The 17,360-nt window shown below is 42.7% G+C and overlaps 2 protein-coding genes across 2 annotated transcripts; one reads left to right on the forward strand and one right to left on the reverse strand.

The window, feature by feature from the left end:
• The first annotated feature begins 586 nt into the window (after positions 1-586).
• LOC134631904 (olfactomedin-like) lies at positions 587-11,719 on the forward strand. The gene is made up of 5 exons (XM_063480473.1): positions 587-664; positions 776-934; positions 9,050-9,262; positions 9,500-9,632; positions 10,712-11,719. Exons 1-5 carry the CDS (start codon positions 629-631, stop codon positions 11,557-11,559), a joined length of 1,389 nt encoding a protein of 462 aa, XP_063336543.1. The 5' UTR covers positions 587-628; the 3' UTR covers positions 11,560-11,719.
• A 2,508-nt stretch (positions 11,720-14,227) lies between these two features.
• Positions 14,228-17,338, reverse strand: LOC134632105 (olfactomedin-4-like). Its single transcript, XM_063480700.1, has 7 exons — positions 17,242-17,338; positions 16,994-17,116; positions 16,707-16,925; positions 16,298-16,451; positions 15,464-15,691; positions 14,743-14,911; positions 14,228-14,663 (listed from the first exon to the last, which is right to left on the reverse strand). Exons 1-7 carry the CDS (start codon positions 17,293-17,295, stop codon positions 14,228-14,230), a joined length of 1,383 nt encoding a protein of 460 aa, XP_063336770.1. The 5' UTR covers positions 17,296-17,338.
• Between the last annotated feature and the right edge of the window lie 22 nt (positions 17,339-17,360).

Genomic DNA, 17,360 nt, shown 5'->3' on the forward strand with positions numbered 1-17,360 from the left:
ACAAGCTCACCTGCCACGCTGTCACCCCTGACGTCATCATTACTGATGACCCAAACTCTATGTAGTCAGAAGACGTGAATTTTGTTCTTTATCAAAATTGTTCTCCCAAATCTTGACAAAAATATTTTTTTAAATTTTCCTACATGCAACAAAAAATATTTGCATTTTCACTCTATCGCTGCTGGAAAACATATGCTTAGGGTTAGGGGTCACCACCAATTATGACGTAGACCTCAGAAGGTTCAAATAACAACCTAATCTAAAGTATAAAACATGTTTGGGTTTGTTTGCCCAGGTGTCGAGTTCTTTCTGGCATTATTGAGAACTGCGTGAGAAGTTTCATAAATGACTTTGTAAACAGAGGTATAAGCAGAGGATATTGCAAAAAAAAAAGATATTGCATAAAAGAAGTGAGGAAATGGAAAACTCCTGAGTTGACCATAGCTGTTGTGAAATTCTAGAGTTTGGCCTCTTTAGAGTTTCACATCTGTGCAGATGTTTTGAAGGCTCTGAAGTAGTGACGAAAACCAAACTTGGTAGGTGTGTCCATTCAGATCTGGCGTATTAGCGAAAAGAGAAGCAGAAAGTTGCTGGTATCAGTCCTGGCTTCATTCCTCCAACTGTAAACATGGTGCTGCTGATTCTGCTGCTGTTCACAGTCACAGTGAGTTGTACCTGACATCCTACACTTGAAAACAGAACATAAAGTTGGAATGTATACTACTTTATGAATATCTATTGCATATTACATCAGTGTTACTGTGTGTGACTGCAGAGTGACGGCCAGGCTCAGCGGGTGCTCGGCCTGAAGAAGAACGACTCGTGTGTGTGTGAGGTAAACTCCACCGTGTGGTCGTTCCCTGTTGTGAAGTATGAGACTGTGTTACAGCAGGTTCATACCTGTGAAGGATCTCTGAACAGCCTGGCGGAACAGGTAGGAATTTGTTTATTTTAGTGTCATCGTTACTACTTGCATTTCAGATTTTTGTTGTCAGTACATTTCATGAATGTCAGACTGGAAATGTCAATCTATTCCACCCTGACTAACAAAAATATAAATAAAATGACCCCATTCTGTTCAATGTCAAGAGTTTCCATATACATCAATGATGCATTCTTTATAATATATATTTTGTCTTTATTCTTTCCTCTATTATTTATTAAAATAATAAAGTGTAAATTATGATACTGGAAGGCAGGACAGAGGAGGAGGTAAATGCATCAAAGTGTGGAAATAGAGTGTGAAGGAGCAGGGGAGTATTTCTGGATAGCATAGAATGCCTAAGTATATATATACATGTATGTGTGTGTAAAGGTGTCATTTTGCGGTATCTGTGGTGCATGGAGCACTGATTGACAAGGAATTGCAGGGAGTTAAGGGAATAATGTACATAAAAGTTGGAAGTGAGTAGCGTGATACCTTCCACAGGCTTTGGAAGAAACCTGAGTGTCAGCGTTTTGGCCACAGGCATGTTAACTTTTTGGAACCACAAGTGACTCTGTTTGGATGACAGTTGTGAATGTTAATAGCTTATGCTAGTAAGCTGTATTAGCAAGAAAATGTATGAGTGTACTGCTGAGACTCATGTCTCGAAAAAAAAAGTACAACCTCTGTCATAATAAAAAAGAAATATATATCTGGTCCTAGGGCTGCACGATTTTGCAAAAAATGAGAATCACGATTTTTTTGCTTAGAATTGAGATCACGATTCTCTCACGATTTTCTTTTCCAATATAAATATTTATAGCACTTATTAACTGCACATCAACTTCGTAACAGTTGAAACTGAACATAAAAACAATAAATAAACATAAAAACAATAAATGCCTCACATTTTGTTGTTGCCGCAAAATGTCGTACTGCTTGAAATTCCGTCTCCACCGTTGCTCGACACTGCGTGTACAGAGCAGGTAGTGCAACAATAGAAAAATAGTTGCGGGACGGCACTGTGTAGCGTTTGTCTAGGGCAGGGGTCAGCAACCTTTAACACCCAAAGAGCCATTTGGACGCGATTTCCACACAAAAGAAAACTCTGGGAGCCGCAAATACTTTTTGACATCTAAAATGAACATAACACTGTATATATTGTTTGTTTTTTTTACCTTTATGCTTTGTGTGATGTTACGACCCGTCTAGGGCCAGGCCATAACATGAGCGAGGCACTCGCTTCCCCCCCAAGACCCAAGCAGCCACAGGAAACAAATCCGTTCGTTATAGTGATTTATTTACAAAGTGATAAATAAAAGAGGAACAACAAAACGGGAGTGTCAACACTTCAGGGTGAGCCAAGGCCAAAATAAGAAACAGAACAAATCTACACAAATCCCGCACCCCTGACCTTACCAAAACAAAGTCAAAAATAAAGACAGAGTCTAACCTCCTTAACTAATTCAAAACAGGAGAAAAAACGGGTGATCAAAAGAAACGGCAGCTCACCCCTACCCACTCCACTTCCAACACTTTCAAGCCACACTGCAGCCAACGGCTGCCACAGTTACGCTGCTGGGTAATGAGGAGAGACGCGAGGCCCTCTCAAGCCGTAGCGCTCCAGCCTCCTTTTAATGGGCGGGTCCTCCAGCTGGAACCAGTCGCGTCGGGCCGGTGTATCCACGCACCAATCGGAGCCGAGCCCTGGCACAGCTGAATTAACATAAACAGATATTACCTGCCCAGAACAAACACATGAAAATACAAGTTCGTAACACCCCCTTCCATAAGAATTAAACAACCCTCCTATTGTTTAATTTCCAGACTAAGAGACCGCTCTCGACAGGGCATCAGCGATAACATTTTCCGTCCCTTTCTTATGTTTGATTTGCAGATTAAAATCTTGCAAAAGAAGGGACCAACGCATAAGTCTCTGATTTGAGTTTTGCATCTGGGAGAGGAACACCAATGGGTTATGGTCAGTGAATACTTGAACAGGTATAGAGCTGGATCCAATATATACCTCGAAATGCTGCAGGGCTAACAACAAGGCAAGGGCTTCCTTTTCAATAGTGCTGTAGTTCATCTGATGTTTGTTGAACTTTTTGGAAAAATAACAAATTGGGCGATCCACGCCGCGAGGGTCTTCCTGCATAAGGACAGCTCCTGCGCCAGATGCACTAGCATCAACCTCGAGCTTGAAAGGGCACGTGAAATTAGGTGCCGTAAGAACAGGGGAACTGCACAGCAATGCTTTCGCAGACTCAAAAGCAGTCTGACAAACAGGCGTCCACACAAAAGGCTTCACCGGGCTGATCAAATCGGTGAGAGGAACGACAACAGTAGCGAAGTTCTTACAAAAACCTCTGTAATAACCACACATTCCTAGAAATCGGCGCAGCGCCCTTCTCGTTTGTGGGACCGGAAACTCGACAATAGCCACCACATCAGCTTTCAGCCCCGGCCAAAAGAAGTTGCGCAACACCCGATGATAAGTTTTGTTCACCCCGAGATGTCCAGCCATGCTGGCATCATGCGCTAAGCTAAGCACCTGCCCTCGATGTGGCTTCGGCACCACCACCTGCGTAGCACCGCGCAAACCACTCTGGTCAGGGGACCACCTCCTCATAAGAACTCCATCTTGTACAAAAAGAGAAGTGGAGGATCTACTTTCTGCACCTGTGGCTGCGGATATAAAACAGGGAGCCAGTGAGGAGTCATTCTGCTGAGCGGTGATCAATGCATCCCTATTTAACTTTTCATCCAGCTCTGGCATCAGTTTTGTCACATCATTTCCGCTTTCTATTCTCCAACTCTCACAGCTGGGAGACTTTCTTTCATCTAGCGTCGCCATAAATGTGTCAGCGACACCCATAACATCATCAAATTTGCGCGATTGCACACGAGTGATAGCACAAACAGGAAACACACTTGACATAGAGGTGGCGGCATCAGTGACAGAAGCAACAGGCGTTTCCACCACTTCGGGCGGTGGAAAAACTGTCCCACCAGCTAAGTCATTTCCCAGGATAAATGAAACCCCTTTAATAGGCAACTGGGAACCCACGGCAACTTTAACATGCCCCGTTATCACGGGCGAATGCAAATGCACCTTGTGAAGCGGCGCCCGAAGAACGCTCATCTTAATTCCCCAGACTAATACATCTGAATCACAAGCAGTTTTATCTGACAATGGCAGTACACTGTCCAACATAAACGACTGATGCGCACCTGTGTCCCGAAGAATAGTAACAGGCACCTTATCCTTCTCTTTCCCCGTCACAGAAACAAAGCCTTTGGTGATAAACGGTTTAAAACGTGGCTCTATTTCAGCACTCGCATGGTGCAAATCATGGGTGGAACGCATTTTGGGCGAAGGCACAACTTTAATGAGACCTACGCCGGCTGGATTTTTAGAGCCTTTGCGCTGCTCCTTCCTCCGGAGCGCGGGACAGACAGCGATCAGATGTCCGGGTTCGCGACAATAAAAACATTCGCGATTTCCACCATCCTCCTGTCTATCCTTCCGTCCCAGCCTTGGTGACTTTGCTTTCCTCTCCTGTCCCACCCTGATATTTTGTGCGACAGCGGCTGAAAATATAGTTTTGTGAGTGAGAGCAAACTCATCAGCCATCACTGCAGCTTTGGCAAGTGACGTCACCTTTTGCTCATTCAGATAAATGACTACTTGGTCCGGCAAACATTTTTTAAATTCTTCTAACAAAAGAAGCTCCTTCAGCCCCTCAAGATCCTTCACTTTACTGGCCTGCAACCATCTTTCAAACAAGCGACTCTTTTCACGGGCAAACTCCACAAACGTCTGATTGGCAGTTTTTTCACACTTCCTAAATTTTTGACGGTAGGCTTCCGGGACAAGCTCATATGCCTGCAACACAGTCTTCTTCATGATGTCATAATCAAGGCTGTCCTCAATTGATAAACTGGTACACACCTCCTGGGCTTTCCCGACCAGTTTACATTGCAACAACAGTGGCCAAAACTCCTTCGGCCAGCTTAACGCGGCCGCTATACGCTCAAAAGCGTTAAAATAGGAGTCCACTTCGGCCTCACGAAACGGAGGAACCAGTTTAATATGCTTAGTGATGTCAAAACCAGTTGGGACAGTGGTGGACGTACTAGGACGACTAGAGGCACTTGTGGTCGTACTAGGACGACTAGAGGCACTTGTGGAGAGAGGGGTGGAGGGCTTTCGCTCCAGCTCCAAAGCTCTGACACGGAGGTGCATTGCTTGTACCTCAAGCTCTTTAGCACGGGTTTCCACCTCCCTTATACGGAGGGTCAAACGGAGATCCTCCGTAGACCGCCCCGCCAGGGGGTCCCCGGCCGTACCAGACTTAGGCGCTTCAGACCCCGCCTCAGCTGCACCAGACTGCACCTCAGCCGCATCAGACTCCACCTCAGCTGGGAGCACGTTAACAGGCCCTTTGGAATCCGGCACCGGCTTAGCCTCCGGAGCCACCTTCACACCCCCGCCGTCAGGCTGCTCTACAGCTGCCTTCGGGGCAGAAAGGATGCCTCGCTCCACCAGCCCTGCACACAAAGCGTCCTTAACCTCCGCTTTACGGGCACTATAGGACACTTGAACATCATAAAAATTAGCAATAATCAGCAAATCCGCTTTCTTGCACTCCTGCAACTTATCCCATGAGGGCGAAGTAACAAAACCATCCAAAGAAAACTCCATAATCACACACACCCACTACACCCCCACACCAAGAAAACTGCCAAACAGACCAAAACACACGAGAACAACCACAGAACAAGGCAGAGGACGAGCCCCCAATTCATGTTACGACCCGTCTAGGGCCAGGCCATAACACGAGCGAGGCACTCGCTTCCCCCCCAAGACCCAAGCAGCCACAGGAAACAAATCCGTTCGTTATAGTGATTTATTTACAAAGTGATAAATAAAAGAGGAACAACAAAACGGGAGTGTCAACACTTCAGGGTGAGCCAAGGCCAAAATAAGAAACAGAACAAATCTACACAAATCCCGCACCCCTGACCTTACCAAAACAAAGTCAAAAATAAAGACAGAGTCTAACCTCCTTAACTAATTCAAAACAGGAGAAAAAACGGGTGATCAAAAGAAACGGCAGCTCACCCCTACCCACTCCACTTCCAACACTTTCAAGCCACACTGCAGCCAACGGCTGCCACAGTTACGCTGCTGGGTAATGAGGAGAGATGCGAGGCCCTCTCAAGCCGTAGCGCTCCAGCCTCCTTTTAATGGGCGGGTCCTCCAGCTGGAACCAGTCGCGTCGGGCCGGTGTATCCACGCACCAATCGGAGCCGAGCCCTGGCACAGCTGAATTAACATAAACAGATATTACCTGCCCAGAACAAACACATGAAAATACAAGTTCGTAACAGTGAACAACTAAGGTGTGTTGCTTAAATGCATGAAGTGCTACAGAGAAAATTACATTTTAATTTTGTAATTAACACATTTTGAACTTTGCAAAATTCTGCCTAAGTATGTATTTTACCTGGTTAATATGTGTGGCGGGGCGTGGACTGCAGCGCCGCTGCAGGGGAGGCGGACGCACCTTAGCGGTACCCGCAATCACGCCTCGCCGCCTTAACGTCTGTGCCACCTATGCTGTTGTGTTGGTGTGTGTCGGGCTGCGAGCTTTAACACCGGCTGTATGCGTAAAGCAACCGTGTGTGAAAAGTGGTCAATAAAAAGATGCTGAAAAGCGTGTTCATGGAAACATAGTCGGGTCTGCCGTGATATGTTTACAATGGGACTTCCGCTCCTGAACCTCTGCGCACAGCGTCTGCTGTACGATCGGGGCTGTACGAAGTCACTTTCATCTTTACGCACGACTGTAAGCTGTCGTCTGTGAGGGGTGAACGTGTTTGTTTTTGGAGAACAGCTGCTGACATAATGTGGATCCGAAGATCCATAATTGGCCTGCCTGGGGTTGAAAGTCTCGCACGGCGTTTCGGCGGGTATATCGGCTTCCGCAAGTGTGACGCTTATTTTGATCGATCAAAAACTAATAGAATATAATTTTATATTTATATTTCAATATCACAATAATCTTCCAATTTAGAACTACGAGTTAAAAAAAAGAACTAATATAAATAAAATAGACTTTAGCTAATTACTTACAAAAAATTATTTATTTCCCCAAACCACGCGGAGCCGTAGAAGGACTAAAGATCCGCATGCGGCTCCGGAGCCGCAGGTTGCCGACCCCTGGTCTAGGGTGTTGATCATTTTCCTAAATCCCTCGTTTTGCACAGTGTTGATGGGAGCCATATCTTTGGTCAGGTGATAAGTAATAGCCTCCGTAATTTCTTTGTGCCTGCGGGAGTTCGACGTGTATAGGGAAGCGCTGTATAAGGTTCCCGTTATTGATGTTTGGGTGGTTGACCGGGACAGATTTTCTCCTGTCACTTTCTCGTCATCCCTGACGTGTTCTCCGTTGTTTCTTTCCTGCCAATTTGAGCATCACGGCACAGCTTCTGTATCACGTGGTATAAGGCTCCGCCCTTGTCATTTGTTGAGCAGGAAGAGTGAGCGCTTGTTTTCATGCAGGTTATGTCCCGGATCAAAATGCGGTACAATCGTCGTCGTCTTTTTTTTTTTTTTTTTTTTTAAATCGTTGTCATTTGGAAATGAGATCGCACGTAAGTATGAATCGAGATCGCGATTTTCTAACGATTAATCGTGCAGCCCTATCTGGTCCTCAACCAATTCTTTTAACCTCCTAGGACCTGCCGTCCACATATGTGGACATCACATTTTTGGTTATTTTGACCAAAATACTCAATTTTGCTCTACATGGGCCTGATATCCACTTACGAGGACATTATACTGCTACTGTTCTATCAAAATTTTAAATGAATATCCTCATTTGTGGCTCTCATTTTTCTTAAAAACAAAAATAAGGTAAAAAAAAAAATCTGGAAATTCTTTGTTTTTACATTCATCGGGCTCCAATATGCCCAAATATCAAAGAGAAATTAAAAATGCATGTTGTGGAAGAGTTCGGGTCTTAGGAGGTTAAGACAAAAATCAAATGAACTGCAACATGTCACATTACATCATTTTATTATTTATTTAACAAAAACAAAGTCAAAACGCAAAAACTAAGCACATGCCATGACTTTATCAGCCTCATTGTGGAGGAATTTTGTCCCACTCTGTCTACAACGTTACTTCAGTTCAGACATTTATTTCTGCACAGATCTCTTGAGGTCCCACCACAACATTTCAATCAGGCTGAAGACAGGACTTTGGTGGATTACAAGTCATTGATTCTTTTCTCTTTCAGCAACTCGAAGCAGCAAACCAGGCACAGTTTGCTGCTGTGCTTGGGATCATTGTATGCCCCAGTTTGGGCCAAGCTTTAGCTGCTGGACAAATGTCCTCACATCTGACTCTAGACTACTCTGCTATACAGAGGAGTTCATGGTTGACACCGCAATGCTGTGTTTGTTTTTCTCCAACTGTGGTGCTGTGGACTGTGGTCTGTCAAAAGGAAAATGTTCCAGAAATCTTGTAGATTATTTGGATTTAACTTTGTCTAATCTAAGCCACGCTGCCATGTTATTTTTGGAGAGAAGAGGCTTTCTCCTGGCATCCCTTTCAAACAAGTCGTGCTAGTTCAGTCTTTTTCTAATGGTCAGCCTCAAGTGGTCATTAGAGGAACTGCAGTTAGGCACTTAAGCACTGGCCTCAGTTTTAACCCTGAAATTTGCTGCATGAAGTAACTATTACTGTGAAAATGGTTTTATCATTGTTGTGCTTCACAGTTTATTTTCTGTTGTTCAATATGCAATTTTTTTTACCCTAGCTAATTTAGCTAATTAAATGTAATTTATTCAGGAAGATATTTTTCACATGTTCAGAACAGATAAAACACTAACAGCACTTCTTAAACACTTTTCAAGGTACACATCTGTAATCTCAATAAACAAGTGAACCAAAGCTTCAAGGCAGGCTGTGAAAACAAATTGTATTTTTATTTCACTAGATATAAAGTCGCACAAAATTGCTTGAGTTAAGCCTCTCACACGGTCTTTCTGGTCATTCAGTTATCAAGATGTGGCACAGAAGTTTTTTTTATGTTTCTTTGTTCCTTGCAGCTGAAGATATCCAGCCAGCGTCTCCCTCAGATCCAGGCTCAGGTTACCTCCTTGACAGCAAGGCTGGGGCCTTACAAGTACCTGCACAACCAGGGCCTGTACTCTGCTCTGTTTCTGCGCCTTCTGGGCCAGCAGCTCAGCCAGCTAGAGACAGATGTTGGTGTTGTCCACAGCCAGCTGAACAATGCACAGACAAAGAAGCTCTCCAAAGAGGTATTGTGAAACTGCAAGTGGCAACACAACACATTAAAAAAACAAAAACAAATCTGTAATACAAGAAATATGCTACAATATATCAGTCACAAGCTAGAACAAGAAAAAAGATGAAGAATGAGAAAAAAATTAATTACATTCGATTAGTCATGATAAAATGAAAATTAAAAAGTAAGTCTGTTTAAAAATGAAATGTTATGGGTGTTCACATGAATTAACCTTCTGACCGTGTGGCAGGTGGTTAAACTGCGGACACATGTGGACAGGTTAGAAACAGCTGACTTAGTTAACATGAAGGCTGTGAAGGAGAAACTGCGCTACCTAAAGAATAATGTGGAGTCCTGCAAATCAATCCCCAAAGACTTCAGAGGTATGTGTGTGTGCGCGCCAACTGTAAGCATAATGTGGTTAGCTATCGTCGCTAATAAAGGACATAAAAAAAATCACTTGTGTGAATTGTGTAAGTATTGTGTATTGTAGTAAGAAAGCACTGTGACTGCTCAAATACAGCAGTATATATAAATATCAGAAAAACCTGGATTCTATCTGAATGATAGAATGAAGCTGTGGCTCCAAAAAGTGTTCTACTTTATTTAACTTATTTAACCTCTGTTAACACTTTACTGTTTATGGGCTCAGTCACCAATTTTGAATCATATTGAATACGAACTTAACTCTGTTTTGTATATTGTATTTAAATGTTGAATGAAACCACACACTCATCACCAGCTTGTCAACCACAGAGTTCCTACAAGTCTTTTTGCAACCACGAGACACCCCCTGCTGGTCATTAAAGAGAATGCAGGTTTAAAACTTGCACACTGGATTTACCACTCCGACTCAGAAGCTATGTCCATGTTTTAGATATTTGGCTGTTAGTTTAACTGGTTAGTATTAGCTAGTGTTATCTCAGAAACAGAAAGGAGCAAGAGCAGACAACAAATCAGGGATAAACTGAGGAATAAATCCTCATGTTTTAAACTCTCCACTGCTTGACTCAGAGAGTCTGTTTTACTCTAATCTCTCAGTGTGTGTGACACTGAAACTGCTGCAGCCTAGAAAACTGAAAACCATTAGTGTTATTAACCTTTCATTTAATCAGTTAAGAAAAAATAATTCTTCATATGTGTGTTTGACATGATATTAAAAATATGTTTTTCAGTCTGACAGTTTTTCAGTGTTTTACTGCAAATATATTGCTATGCTTGTGTAGGGGGAGAAGAAAAAAGTTTCCAAAGCATGTACCCAGCTTTCTGATAACAATCTGACACTGTGTGGAAATAAAAAATCCAGTGATTCACCTCTTTGTCTGTTTTGCACATACTAAAAATGTACTGACATCCAAGCATTTGGTTTTCCAGTAAATAATTCAGTATATATAGAGGATGTTTCTTTTTTTAAATTTCTGAAGTCATCACTTGGCATTCCTTCTGATTTCTCTGTTTCCAGGCCAGGACAGATACTGCCTTAAGGGCCTGATCACCAACATCAGTGACCCTGTAACAACCAAGCTCAGTCCTTATGGTAAGAGCTACATCTCTGGTTCATGGGGCAAACAAGCCCAGATGGAGAACGAGGACCAGAAATACAGCTACTGGGTTCAGCCTCTGGCAAATAGCCACATCTGGGGCAACATTCTACGTGTTTACCAAAATTATGAAGATTTCATGGCCTCAACAAACCACAGGGACTTTACATTCGCCTCATCGTACAGCCATCCCAATGCCATTGAGGGTCCCAGTGCTGTGCTGTACGGTAAGGCTCTGTACTATAACTGCTTCCGCTCTGCAGACGTGTGCCGGTACGACCTGGAGACCAACGAGGTCAAACGGGTGACTCTTCCAGGCACTGGTGTGGGTTTCAACAACAAGTTCCCCTATTGTTACTACGATTGCCGGCTCAATAGTGATATTGATGTAGAGGCAGATGAAACAGGACTGTGGGCTCTCTATGCCACTCTAGGTAACCATGGAAACCTTGTGATCAGCCGCTTAGTTTGGGATGGTGAGACCAAGATTCTCAACGTGACGCAGACGTGGGAAACGAGGCTGTTCAAGAAGGCAGTGAGCAACGCCTTCATGGTGTGCGGTGTGATGTACGCGACTCGTTACGTTAGTGAGTACCGGGAGGAGGTGTTCTACGCCTTCGACACAGCCACAGGCAAAGAAGACAACTCACTAGCAATACCACTGGAGAAGGTAGCTAAAGGAATGGCTAGTCTGAGCTACAATCCCACCAACAAGCAGATCTACATGTACAACGATGGATACTTGCTGGCCTACCAGGCCTACTTCTGATCTCCTGATCAAACAGTTAATGAAATATGATACAGCAACAAAAAAAGCAATGATTTATGATACAAATGCTAAAGTTATATCATATAGACTATTAAGATTGTTCTTCTAACATAATGTACTTTAGTAACACTGAATGGAAACATCAGCTGAGATCATAATAAAGTCTTTGGTAACGATAACATTAGATCGATCTTTTGCTGGCCTTATTTCACACAAAAAAATGTTTTTGTTGTTATTTGTGACACACAGTCACATATATATTGATTTTACTTGACAGCTTGCATCGTTTGCATAGTGAGTTTTGCTTTCTTCCTTGATCATTAACAACAAACTTCAAAAAAGCTTTGTTCCAGCAACGACTTATAGGGTGATAAACAGATCAAAGTCTTGCTCGTCTGCATAATGCTTTGTTCATTCTCTGTTATTATTCTCTGTGTCTGTGTTCCTCAAGCTTCGGTCCTCGAACAGATTCCTGGGATTTTGAGGGTTCTGCACATTATCTTAGTTGTTCCTAGGACTGCACTCTGGACAGAGACCTACAGTGCTGTGCCTACAACCTGCTAGAGCCAGGGTTATAGCTCATAATGTTCCTACTAGCAATGGGACCATTTTGGACTTTACCTTTCACATCTGTTCCCGTTGTTCCTTCAGCCTCTCGTAATTCTCATTTTTCCCATGCTCCTTTTTTCTTCATGTTGCTGTCCTGTGGGATTGCCATATACACCTCAGCTGTTGTCTTCTGCTTCTTTTCAACTACCACTATGTATGGTTGAAGGTGGCAAACGGGCAGATGTCTCATGTATGTGCTCTTCAAAACTTTAAGTTGTGTAGACAGTCAGTAGAAAATTGGCATAAATGATCCGAATCAAGGTGCAGTATAAAACAAACAAACAAACAAAAACTTATTTAGACCTGAGACTCATGAAAAGGTAGACTTGTAGATTGATAATGATACTATGGAGCTTTAGATAAAGATGATAGGGCTCCTTCATTTATAAGATCATAATATTTGAATAAGAAATTTGGTCATTCCTCTGAAATAAGCACAATTTTTAGAACATTTAGAACAGGCTGACATCCTCTGGTAGGCCCTGTGATCACTGCCCTGCACCATGGTCCACCATAGGGGTCCTGCATGTTCACCCTGAGCACATGTAACAAATGTGAAAAGGTCTGGAGAAGCTGTAGAGAATGTTATGCTGCCTGTAACATTGTTCAGCATGACCAGTTTGGTGGTGGGGCAACTATAGTCTGGTAGGCATATTCATAGAGTGTTTTAAAGACCACTATAGGCTAGGCACCATTTTCATGCCATACCATTAGGACCCACTCTCAGACCCTTTGCTGGTGCACTGGATGCTGTTTTCCTTTTCCTTTCCCCTTATAGCATCTTCCTTTCATTTTTAAGCAATGCACATAAGGCCTCTGTGCTCTTATTGCTATAATCGTGCTGTGGAAACACGATTGGCAGGTGACATTTGCAGGAGTGTCATTGTTTCTAAGAAGCCACCTGTAGATGGTGACATTATGCTGGGATTCCATGAACTCACTCACATAACAAACTCACACCCTCCCATGTGACTCCTTGACCCCATGGCACCCTTAGCATCAACTTTTTACTTCTTAACATCGTCTTATGGACCTCATCATCCCAGTTTTATAATACTTAATCGTTTTTTTGTTTTGTTTTGTGAGGGTGGGTGAGTGCTAGTGTCACTAGTGATGACACAGACCTTAGAGGATAAGAAAATGTACTTACAGAAAAAATTTCATGTGTCCATTTCATAAGTTCAAGGCACACTTCAACAGAACATTCATATAGTAATCATCTAGTATTCACAAGTCATACTTGCTACTTTTGTGCCTCACTTATTGTTTTTCCCTTTTATATTAGACATAGGAAAGGGTTATGGTGCTGCAGCAACTCCAACTGTAGTCATGGGAAAGAGAGAGTAAACCGTAACGGTCTTTTGCATTCGATGTTTTGTTGAGCTTTATGTCCAGATTTTGCTCTTTTGCACCATCTGGTGGTGAACTATGGAGGGTACAGTTGTTTGCAGTTTGGGTCTCCACCCAGCGACCTTTTTGCTAGCGCACATGGTGTCTGCACGCTGCAGCTCTCATTTACAACATTGCTTTGGTTCATTAAGCTATGGAGGTTTTTAGTATGTACAGCTCAGAACCGACACAGGATCTCAGCTGGGTTGAGAGCTGGACTGACTGTGCCAGTGCAACACCCTGATTTTTTCTTTGCTTTTTTAATAATTCAGTTGTAGATTTGCTGCTGTGTGGCATCATTTTCCCGTTGAATGACCCCATTTGGGCACCAGCTGTCAGACAATTGGATTCACTATTAACTCCAGAATACTTTGGTGTACAGAGTTCATGGTTGATTCAAAGACTGCAACTTCTTTGCAAGAGCTCTTCCACTTTCAGTGGTCTGCACTTAAATTGTGAGCTTTAAAATGTGGAAGATTTTCTCTGATTCTTGAAGGAGAATTTAAAATGTTGCACAAATTAAATTTAACTGTAAATGCATTGGAGAAAGCTTCCATTCTCTCCAGTAGAATCAACCACCTAAATGGCAAATATCACAAGGAGGAAGTAGGGAGGTTTTAATGTTTATTTCATTTATGTGAAAATTGGCTTTAAGCATCAACATATCAATTTACCCAAACAACACCTTGTAGGAAACCATGCTGGAGTCACAGTAAGCATGCAGCATCTGGTCCACAGGGCTGTAGTTTAGACTTTGAATGTTGGTAGACATCTTGTTCATGAAGATGCCAATGTTGAACCTCTCCTGTCCCGTCACGGTGTTGAATGAGTAAAAGATCTCCTCGACTTCCCTATTAATGTAACGTGTTGCATAGAGAACGCCACACGCCATGAAGGTGTTGGTCACTGCCCGCTTGTAGACTGAAGTGCGCCAGGTCTTTCCAAGCACTGGTGTTTCACCCTCCTCTAGCTTGGAGAGAACCAAGTTGCCAAAGTCCTGAGTGGTGGTGTAGACCACCCAGACACCAGACTCATCTGTTGCCAGGTCCAGGTCAGTGTATGGGTAGCATTCCTCAAGATGGCAGAAGTTACCTTTTGAGTTGTACCTGGTTAACAGAGGATAGCAGTGAAAGTTTCTGTCATAGTTATTCAGCATTTCATGCAGTAATGAGGCCCAAGACAAACCTGGTGCCTTTTGGTAGTTGTAAGGTCGTGACACTTTTAGTGGTGAGATTGAATCGACAAACATAATCTTGGTTGTAACAGTTGTAGTACAAAGCCCCTCCATACAGAACATTATTTGGACCCTGGATGGTGTTGGTAGTTGGGTTTGAGGAGTGGATCTGGACGTTACCTGAAAAAGAAGAAGACGAACGATAAGGAAGAATAAATGTGAGAAAATAGTTTAACAATTTCTAGTATGTAAAAAATGTGTCATTAATAAAGAAGAACTCCAAAAGATTGTTCATAAGGACTTTCTAAATGTAGGTCTCAGAAGGAACCAAGGCAGAACTGAGTATGCACCTGTGCAGGACCAGCACTCATTGGTGAAAAAGAAAGATACTATCCTGCACCAAGAAGTAGTTGCTAGTCCACCAAATGCTTATCAGTCTCTCTCAATCTTCATTTACAAATTAAAGTGCACATTAATCTTTTTAAAGATTGATGACCTGTTGAGCTGAATGCCTCAAATAGTTAGGTATTGTAGATATGCCGAATAAAATTACTTTATATTCTCTATGCTTTCCTTCAAGTTTTACCACAAAATATGGTAAACCTGCAGGGTGAATGGTTTTTTACATAAAATCAATAAACCACTTCAAAGTGATTGCAATAAAACCCAAAATGCTTTGTTACATAAATTGTACCTCTGACAATTAACCACAAGAAGAGAGCAGTTCCTTACCTGGGACGCTCACTCCAATGATGAGAGAACTCAGACTGCTGTAAAGACGAACATAGTGGGCATATATGTTACTGGAAGTCAACATGACCAGCCAGTACCAGCTCTCTTTGCCTTCCTCTGGTCTGGGATCACGACCCCAGGCTCCGTAAGCGTACGAGCCAGGATATTCTCCTGCTGTGTAGACCCTTGGTCCAGTGACATTAAGAAGCCGGCTGCGTGGACAGGTACCTGAGGGGAGAAGTATGTAACAGTTGTTCTTTCTGCTGCTACTTTTATGGATGCAGTGCATAGTACAGCCAGCTGTCAGACAAATGACCTCCCACTTGTCTCTAGAATACTTTTGTATACCGAGGCAACCTGATATCACAACAAAGCGTGTAATAGACACACCGGTCCATTTCATGCTTTGTCTCTCCAAAATGTGAAATGTACGTGCATGCAGAAGTTGCAGTAAGCTCCAGTAACAGCAGAGGGAGATATTTCATTTCAAGCCAACATCAAGATAATCACGGGAAAAAGTTTAAACAGACATTATTAACACATTTACATTTATAATCGATTCTGACAAGTAAGGATCCTGGAAAGTACTTAATACGTTTTTGGTAAATAAGGCAAATGTTGACCACATGTCAATAATCCTTCACATTATACAATAATGGCCTTCAAATAGTTTGGTAATGCCTTCATAACTCTTCTTAGTTTGATGGTTTTCAGTTTCATTGTATTGAGCTCAGTTTTGTTCATGTTCGGTCTTCTGTAAAACGGTTTATTAACCCCTTCAGGGCCTCAGTAGCACCCATCCAACCCCCAACCCCACATGGTTGTTAGACTCACCCTGTGGAGGCTCGGTGGGTGCGACGGTAGTGTTCAGTTTTTTGTTGCACTTGAATAGATCTGCCTTCAGAGCAGAGTTGACTTGCTGTCCCTTTATCACCTGCATGGTGTCGAACTTCTCCAGCTCTTGCATCTCTGCTTTCAGGTTATCCAGCTTGGACACAGCAGATGTTAAAAGATCGAGCAGAAATAGAAAAATGAATACAACACACTTATCAATATCAAATACTTTTTGTTTCCATAACATAACATAACATAACATAACATAACATAACATAACATAACATAACATAACATAACATAACATAACATAACTGTGATGATGATTTTACAAGACAGTGTAAAAACAATAGTAAACGTACTCTTTAGAATGATGTCAGTGTTTTGCAGCATGTGGTTGTGAATCTACCTGTTCAGTGGCGTTAGCAGTGAGGATCTGATGTTCCTGGGTGGTGCTGTTGAGCTTGTCAATCAGCTGCTTGATCTCAGTCATTTCATTCTCTATAACATACAAGCTGAGAACTCCATACAGCTCTCCGTCATCCTCCTTCTCCAGGATCAGCACGTCTTTGTTCAGCTGGGAAAGACGACGCTCCAACCCCAGCAGCAGACTCTCCAGCTCCACAGTCTGCAGAGGCAGCAGTGATTAACCAGGAATGGAGACACACAGTATGAGAACTTTAAACGACTAGTTACCTTCTGTGGGGTGATGTTGCTGTTGCAGTCTGATGCATTGGTTTCAACTATCCTGAGTTTTTCATGAGGGAATGCCTTCTCTGAGTTATTCAGCTCACATGCACACTTTTCTCGTGGAGGAGCCTGAAATTTAAATGTATTTTAAGTGAAATAAGCAGCAGGTCACATTTTGTGGGATTTTGTATTTGTCACTTTATTCAAAATGGATATCATTTTATCATTTAAAGGAAGTCTTCAGTATTTCTTACCTGATGGGTGAAGGTGAGCAGAGCACACAGTGAAATGATCATGTACAGCTTCATGGTGAATCACAGAGAGCAGAGCTGAACAAAACCATCTGTAAACTGCTGCAGCAGCTTGTGAACAT

This window comes from Pelmatolapia mariae, linkage group LG7, assembly GCF_036321145.2.
Source record: "Pelmatolapia mariae isolate MD_Pm_ZW linkage group LG7, Pm_UMD_F_2, whole genome shotgun sequence".
Lineage (NCBI taxonomy): Eukaryota > Metazoa > Chordata > Actinopteri > Cichliformes > Cichlidae > Pelmatolapia > Pelmatolapia mariae.

Coding starts and splice junctions, on each gene's coding strand:
- LOC134631904 (XM_063480473.1), top strand. CDS start 629: ATGGTGCTGCTGATTCTGCTGCTGTTCACAGTCACA. Junction 665..775: donor TGCTGCTGTTCACAGTCACA/GTGAGTTGTACC, acceptor GTGTGACTGCAG/AGTGACGGCCAGGCTCAGCG. Junction 9,633..10,711: donor AATCCCCAAAGACTTCAGAG/GTATGTGTGTGT, acceptor CTCTGTTTCCAG/GCCAGGACAGATACTGCCTT.
- LOC134632105 (XM_063480700.1), bottom strand. CDS start 17,295: ATGAAGCTGTACATGATCATTTCACTGTGTGCTCTGCTCACCTTCACC. Junction 16,926..16,993: donor GCAACATCACCCCACAGAAG/GTAACTAGTCGT, acceptor CTGCCTCTGCAG/ACTGTGGAGCTGGAGAGTCT. Junction 14,664..14,742: donor CAACTACCAAAAGGCACCAG/GTTTGTCTTGGG, acceptor TCTGTTAACCAG/GTACAACTCAAAAGGTAACT.